This window comes from Megalops cyprinoides, chromosome 23 (genome assembly GCF_013368585.1).
Source record: "Megalops cyprinoides isolate fMegCyp1 chromosome 23, fMegCyp1.pri, whole genome shotgun sequence".
NCBI classification, from domain to species: domain Eukaryota; kingdom Metazoa; phylum Chordata; class Actinopteri; order Elopiformes; family Megalopidae; genus Megalops; species Megalops cyprinoides.
Window position 1 is genome coordinate 22,460,277 of NC_050605.1, and position 8,173 is coordinate 22,468,449.

General features: G+C 45.8%; 1 protein-coding gene across 1 annotated transcript in view; it reads left to right on the top strand.

The window, feature by feature from the left end:
- The first annotated feature begins 3,422 nt into the window (after positions 1-3,422).
- The window catches only part of ptpn12 (protein tyrosine phosphatase non-receptor type 12), a 40,130-nt gene continuing 35,379 nt past the window's right edge, over positions 3,423-8,173 (top strand). Inside the window, exon 1 of the mRNA XM_036517512.1 lies at positions 3,423-3,803. Within this exon, the coding sequence (XP_036373405.1) occupies positions 3,705-3,803 (99 nt within the window). The 5' untranslated portion in view covers positions 3,423-3,704. The remainder of the gene's footprint in view (positions 3,804-8,173) is intronic.

Genomic DNA, 8,173 nt, shown 5'->3' on the forward strand with positions numbered 1-8,173 from the left:
CACTCCCTCAGTGGCCTGTAAGCAGTGTGTCTGGTAGTGTCAGTGATAATAGAGTGACGTGGATACCAAGATGCGGGTCTGTTTGTGATACTGCCAGTAAGACGCTGGCAAATGCTGAAGTTGTTTGTCACCATTTCCTCCATATTCACCGTTTCCTCCTCCTTTATTGTAAACACAACACATGTGTCTGACATAATGTTTACTTGGAAATCCGTCCCCTATCAGCAGCGGCACAGGTTTGTGGGAAGGCTGAGCCTACCCTCTACCAGCAAAGCCACGCGCCTGTGGGGAGGCTAGGCTAACCTTCAGATGGCTGGGGAGAGGAAGCGAGTGAGACGAGGGGTTCCTCACTTCTCTTGGCAGAGGTGTTTTGAGGCTGTTTTGTGAATTCTAATGCCACCTCTTTCAGGCGTGAAGGGGCCTAGCGCCCAGGCCGGCTCTTAGTAAAGCGAGCTGGCTCCTTGACAGCTTGGCTACACTGTGTCCATCCACTTGCCTCAAAGGGGGTTTTGTTAGCATTGATAGATCCTGAGGAAAAGTAGGGGGGATAGCTCCTTTCTGGGGTCTGGAAAAGCAGGGCCCTACTTGAGCCTTTCTTGGAAGTAAGGGCGACTGAGAGGAATTAATCATGAAAGCCGCTTTATTTTGCTTTTGTCTTTTGATGATTCAATTCAGAACCTAAATCTGGCATCACATTTCCTGCAATACATGCTACTGCAAAATAATTACTATCAGCTTTGTTAGAAATGTACAAGCACAGAACAAACAGAAAATTGTTTATTTATATCCTGAGGAATAATATATACAATATTATTGTACAATTGTATATGAATGCAGGAATGATTTATGTTGCCTTTATTACAGTATCGTTTGAACAGAACTGAGAATTATGGTTTGTTGCTGAATGCAATGAATAAGTATATTTTCAGAGCTCTCGACTGCACATGTGAAATAAAAATGGCAATATGTAAATTCTCTCCTGGCTGTGGAGATGAGTGGGAGGAACGGGACGCTGGACTTCTAGCAGTAATCATCATGTATATCACGATGACATTATCCGGCATGAGTAAGCTAGCCTTGGCTACAGCACCAGCACAAAGGTCCCGCTCAGAACGGGAGACCATTGGCTGCTCGGAAACAGCTTCAACGTTGTTTGACAGTACTGCTCCCACTCATCTGTGAAGAAACATGTGTCATGTGAGAGCGCAATAAAAGGAATCCTTTATACAGTCACCGAACCTAACAATTGTACTCAGTGCTAAAATTAAATTGAGACAAATCATATGAAAGCTTTCACTGGCAGAGTGTTCAAGAGCAATCGGAAAATCGCACTCTGCTCCACTGAGGGAGAACAAGCTGAAACTTGGAAGGATTTTCCTTGTACCGCTAGGCTTTCTGCTGTTTAGCACTGAGCTGGTAATCACTTTAATTTTTTCTTAAAGATGCAGTAAGTTACGGAAAAATAACATGACCTGCATACAAATGGTGAAAGATTACACAGAAAAGATTACACGGAAGCATTTAACTCATAGTTATCTGTATGACGCCTATTAAAACCACGTACACTCGCACAGTTACACAATTAAATTTAACAGACTACTCAGTGTTTTCGGGAGCCTCTGGGATCATGATAAACAACTGGAATAACGCAGCACGTGTCTGACTCCTGAGCCGCTAATCGTCTTGCGTTTCAGTGATTAATCTCATTTCACACTGCGGATGAGAGGATGCGCAGACATTTAAACAGTAAAACAGACAGACAGAGACGGCCCTTTCCTTCCTTTCGATATTCACCAGACCACAGAAACCTCAGTACAGCTGAAAAACGATTCCCTCAGATAAAGGTCATTTCTGGAAGCACCTCCTTTGAATAAATCTAGGACGTTAGGTACAGCACCGCGCTTCTGGAACACTTACAAATAGCTACATAAATAATATTTGCCCGTCAGCATGTCACATTTTAGTTCATTTGAACGGTTCCTGAAAAAAACGTAACAAAGCTAGTAATGTAGCAGCAGCCTACCTCACTGTGCCATTAATGATATACAGTTAGAAAACCTGTATTCTAGACTCCAAAATTTTGGATTATGTTCAGACATCTTGCATTTCGTTGTACATCCCCGAACAGGTCGCGCAGATAAGACGGTCGTGTAGCAAGAGAATGGATACCATCATGCCTCAGACACAAATGAGCACGCAGAAACGTTTTATTAAACCGTGCTCTCTATTCACAGAATCCAAGAATAATATGGGGAGCTCAGTTTATATTTTATACGAAATATATTTAGGAATAGCCGTAACTTTTACAACTATACAACACCTATTTTACCATCCCTTTTGCATGTCTGGAGGGCAAAATAAAACTGATGTGACACAACTTGGTAATTAACATTTTTTATCATTTGCCAGTTGGTTGAATAATACCGAAAAATCAACAAAGCGCCTCATGGAGCACTTCCCAGGCACTGAGACTGAGCACACATCAAAGACACAGCGATGCTGTAATTCCGTACTGACAACAAGGAGACTGGGTGGGGTTGTTACGTCACGATTCAGAAATTTGATCCACGTGGCGAGCTGCTCAATGAGACGCAGCCGCACACAGATCGCTGCTCTATGTTATTGTGGTGTCTTGTACGGTTCTTCATAATTCCATACAGTTGGAACAATTGCAGTGGGAGAACCAAGATCATAAACTATGTTTCCATGTTAATTAGCCAGCTAAGTTCGACAGCGGAGAAGTCTCAACATGATGTTGATGTAGGATAGCTACTTTGACTGTATTTTGCGGCTTGACCACAAAAGGACCTTTAGAAGACAGTTGTTGATTAACTAACTAAGACACGAGTAGGAACCAAAATCATTGGGGAAAGCTCTAAAACGATGGTCTTTTTCATGTTGATTTAATACGGCCCAAAGCGCTGTAGTCAGCTCATGGGTTAACTAGCTATAGGGCTGGGAAACTATCTGATCATTTCTGCCAGTTACTTAAATAGCTACACATACTGGTTAAGACTGGGTGCATTACAAAACGAAAGAAGTACTGGATCTGGAATTTCATGAATGCCTGACAGCCTATCTTATCGCTGTTTTTTTCTCCTGTGTCTGTACAACACCTCTGTCCTAAAGAGAAAACGTTCCTCGGCTCCTCGTTTTCAGGTGGGTCATACATGAGAACAGTGGGCTCCACCAATAAGATTACAGTGTTACCTAAGGAGTGATTGACGTCACCACCACCCATTCATTCAAAAGAACTGTATAACGAGCCGGGGTCATGACTTGATTGACATACCATTTTACCCAATCATATGGCGGTTCTGCCATGCCATCGTCCAATTGGAGTGAGAATCAGAGTCTGGGGGCGGTATGTTTCATAGCGGCTTTTGGGCGGTCCAGCTAGTTTAGTGTCTGAGTTTAGTGAATGTGGAAGCTTGGAGTGAGATAGCACTGGATCCGTTCTGTATGGTTTTATCCTGAAATTTTCAATAATTATATAAGAAGAAAGGAAAAGAACACCCGTTTGGATTAATTTCTTTTAACGTAGGATAAAGTAAACAATATGGGGCGGTGAACATGTGGAAGTGATTCGCAGTGGATTTTTTAAAAAAACAATAAATATTTATTTATTATTTCTTTATGATTATTTTCGTCACTGGACTCGTTTAACTTATCGTGGGAAAGCGGCGGCGTTTTGGCCTGAAAGGATGGATCAGGCAAATATCCTGAGGAAGTTCATTCAAGGGGTTGAAGCCATGCGAACCGGGGACCAGAAAGGCGAGGATAACTTCGGCAGTGACTTCATGGTGAGAGAGCAGACATCCTCCTCGCAGTTGGCTTGTAACAATCCACATTACCCCGGTTAGCTAGCTTTGTAAGAACAAGGACCGCACATTGTTGACAGATTAACGTCTTATGGTTTGCTGGTTAGCTAGACGTAGCTAAACTTGCGAACTGTTTAATTTTTTTGCTGCCCCCAACATTTCAACAGCATGTTTTCATTGTCGATTGATGGTTTCTTCTGAATATTTGGAGACCGGGAGCATTCCCTACTGTTAACATGGGAGGCGGGGGTGTGGGGTACATGCTGCCCGTGCTTTCCCCCAAGATCCCATTGCACTTCCACCAGGCTGTAACGCGGCCTAGCATTACCAAAGCTAGCTAAGCCCCCCGTTCTTTCCTCCGTGCCACCACCTATGCATATATTACAAGCACGTTGCGTATTGTGAGGGTGATCGGCATCTCTGTGTAACTGAAATATCATGGGCGATGTACGGTCAAAAAGCGGCGTCTAGATTGCGATTACCTGATAATAGAGCGATAGCCCAAGATTGCTCGCTTGCTAGCCAGATTAGCCAGACAGCTATCCAGCATTCCTTTCAGTCGCGTTTGGCTGTCTCCGAAGCGCTAATACACTGTTGTTCATAGCGATCATTCTGCAGACAGTATCAAATGTCTGGGTCGTCCTCAGCCTCGGTTTACAACTAGCGGGCAAAAGTGAATTCAGCGATATAGCCAGCCGGTTAGCCATCAGATAAAACTCAGGCGGAGTTTAGTGGGGGAATCGTTGCAATGGGACGGTAGCAATGTCATCTTGCTAACGTTAGCTTGGACTCGCCGCAACCTGGACGACAGCAGTTTCTGTAAATTTGCTTTCACGAATGTTCACCTCAGCGCGAGCTAGCAGTGTTGGCCACTTACTTAGCCAGCTAACGTTACTATTGTTGTCAGTAATTTGTTGCAAATTCCCATCAAGGGATTGCGTTTGATCAGCAGCGGCGTGTATCTAATTATTGTCAAAATAACGTGTCAGCTTTGTTCTGCATGAGTTCTGAGTGAACCCTATAGCTATGGAGTAAGATGGACTGTAATGATTGAGATTTCATTCTGTCACAGATGCATATGCATCCCGTGATTAGCCCGCTAGCTGTGTGCGTTTAACCTTTGACTACTTCTCTTTCATTTGCAGCTAGCTTGTTGCTGTAGATGGGCATGGAATCGACTATCTTGCTAGCCACACATATAGCAGTCTAGGTAATGTCAGCAAAATATTTGTGCTGGTAGCAAGATAGCTCACTTCTAATGACAGCTCAGTGAGCAGATCTCGCTCTAATGAGCGTGTTTTGTTTGTTCATGTTTTGGAATGTAAAGATTTGTCATATTTCGGTCATGTGTTTTTTGTGCTGTGTAACCGGAAGCAACGTGTTTTTTATCCATCAGTTCATCACGGTAAAGGTAATTCATCAACTAAATGTAGTACTTTGCGATAGGTAGGCACTAGTCACTGGGGACCGAGCAAAATGTAGCAAAAGGGAGTTTGCGGATGTTGCGCAAGGACTTGGGGCGTTGGAGCTTCAGCGGGTTAGGATATCGAACGGGAAGTGGGTTAGCTGAGGATTTGGGAAACGAACCACGTACAGCCTGCACTGTCCGAAACTGAACTCCGTTTAAACGCGCAGCTTGCATTTTTATTCTTGTAAATTACTTCGATAGCTAAGTACGTGTCCAGGCAGCGTGTTCTGGCGAGATAGGCAGCTACACGTTTGAAATAGCTGAAATAGAGATGGTGGTTGTTTTCAGACCAGCAGCAGCTACCTACTAACAGCCCTCATTTTGCTTTGCTGTAACGCTGAGGTCAATGAACAAGTCATCGCACTAAGTTATAAATAACGACGGAGCATTTTTAACCCGCTCCGTAGCCTCTCCCTGCGCCGCGCAACCCCCCACTTCCATCGTCGGACGGTGACTTTGCTCACAAAAAAACCTTGCCCTGGGGCGCACAGCGGCAGCAAACAGGATATTTCATTTTGGTTCCTGTGAGTAACTGCTGGGGAAAAGCGGCCAAAGAACGGTCTAAAAGGCGCATTTAATGCGTCTGCTGTTTTTGAAAGCCCTGCTTTCTGTCCGGTCACCCAGGCCCCCTTTCCCCACCACACGAGTCTATGTTTCCACGCGTTAAAATAAAACTCAATACCGCTGTTTGATTTGGAAGGCCGCTGCGCACCATTAAACGCCGCCCAACAGCGTGTATGTGCCAATTCAGCAGCGATGTTTAAAGGATCCTGATCGATGTTCAGAATGGCATTCGACCATTGCCACTTTACAGGGGGTCACAGATTACAAGTACATGTTCTTGCGTTCAAATGTAGCCTTCCTTACAAGGTAGGAGAAGTGTATCAAAGTCAGGGCGCACTGAAGAGCGCCGAATGACTGTGTAATGTTTTGTAAATTTGGATAGACATCAGTGCCGTGGCAGTGTGCCTCCTACTTTTGGGGTCATAGGCCTATCTGAAACTCAGATCGAACGGACAATTTGTCAGCATTTTGATGTGGCTGAAGGCCTGTGTTGGACGCGGGACTTTTGTGCCTCTTTGGGAAGGAGATATCCTGACAGTGACGCGATACCCCCCCCCCCCCCCCCCACCCCCGGTCCCAGTCACACGGGCGGATATGAGTAAAGCGGCATTTCCACATGAAGACGGGCTTTGTTGCTGTGTGCCGGGGCATGCAGGCTCGCGCACGCAGGGCCGGGCTGGGGATAGGTGCTTCAGCGGTAACCTGTGTCCCAAAAATGAAGTCACAGTACGGCATTATTTTAATTCAAAAACGCATTCGTGGACCACGTCAACTTATTTTCTTTGAATATAAAATTGTTCCTTCTTGTGAAAAGAAAAAATATATATTAAATATGAGAACAAAAAACATTTATTAAATATTGTTTTTTTCATCCTTTTCATTCATTTTATCTGCTCAGTGTATGATCAGATGTCATAGCCCCCTTTCAGCAGGCCTTGTGGGAGGACGGGCATTCTTCTTTGGATCCTGTCAGATCTCAGTTTGTAGCAGGGCTGAAACATTGTCACAATAAAAACTTTATTTCTCGAGTTATCACGTAATATGTTATGATGTTATCTGCAGTGCGAGTGCTACTGCATCTCCATCCAGCACCAAAAAAAATGATCGTGGGTATGTTTTATTCAGAATTTGCTGCTGAGAGGTAAAACCACCGATGTGACAATAATCTTACAACACTGATGTGTTTCATTTATTTCTTCTGGTAGTTTCCTTGGAGCCCTGTCAGTCCTTTACGACCTCCGCTGTAGAGGGCCAGCGTTTGCATTATTTTGCATGCTGGTGCTGAAGGCTGCGCATAAGGGCTTTTATGGTTGATGTGAATCATCTTTACGGCCCTGTGAGAGTGTGGCCACTCTCTCTGTGAGGGAGGAAGGCTCTCCACTCACACACAGAGAGGACAGGAGAGGTGTAACAGCGCGGAGCTGCTCACCCCTGTCCTGTTAATGGAGAGAGATCTGTGTGGTGTGTAACCTCGGGGGGGGGTTCGAGCCGCCTCTCGCAGCATCGCGTGCAGCTCAGGAGCCGAGCCCCCGCTTCAGCAGCCTCTCTGCGCCTCCCGGGGGCCCAGAGAGGCCCGCAGCGGCTGCGATGCTGCTGATGTCACTCTGAATAGGGGAACAGCGCTGGAAGAGCTGAAGTCTGCTTCTCCTTCCTGGGCCACAGGTCACGACACGCCCCCCCTGGGGGGGAGGGGGGGGGCTCATGCTCATGCTCATCCTGCTCTCGCCTGCACACCCTGTCACAGGAGTGCTCGACTGGGCTTGCCAGGGGTTTATTTACTACTTTATTACTTAGTGTGGTCACCAGTTTTGGTTGTGTCATTTTGGTTTGGTACAGTTCAGCTGTCCCGTAACACACTGCGGAATCGGCATTTCTCCCCTACAAACAAAAATAAGTTTTCACGGGTTTTAGCAGTGTTAATGGCTTCCTCTGTGCCCTTATTGGACTGGCACTCGTAGCAGGCAGCGCGGCTCCGGTTGTTCACGCCAGTGGCACACAGTGTCTCCTCTTCCTCTTTCGCTGTGGCTGGTGGCGGCGGGGGGGACGCCCAGAGCTCCCTGTGGGGCACGTGTCCCTGTTCTCTCTTCCTGTGTGCTCTCTCTGGCCGTGTACCCACAGAATGCAGCTCACTGATTGGACCCCACGCCTTTGGTTCTTTAGCCTTGTGGTTTCAGGTCAATCTATGACTGAAACATGCCTGACCTCCATATGTCAGGGAGACATTAGAGATTGAGGAAACTTAGCATGCTAGTCGTCAGTACCAGCAGGACAGGTTTGAAGTTCTTTCTCTCTCTCTCTCTCTCTCTCTCTCTCTCTCTCT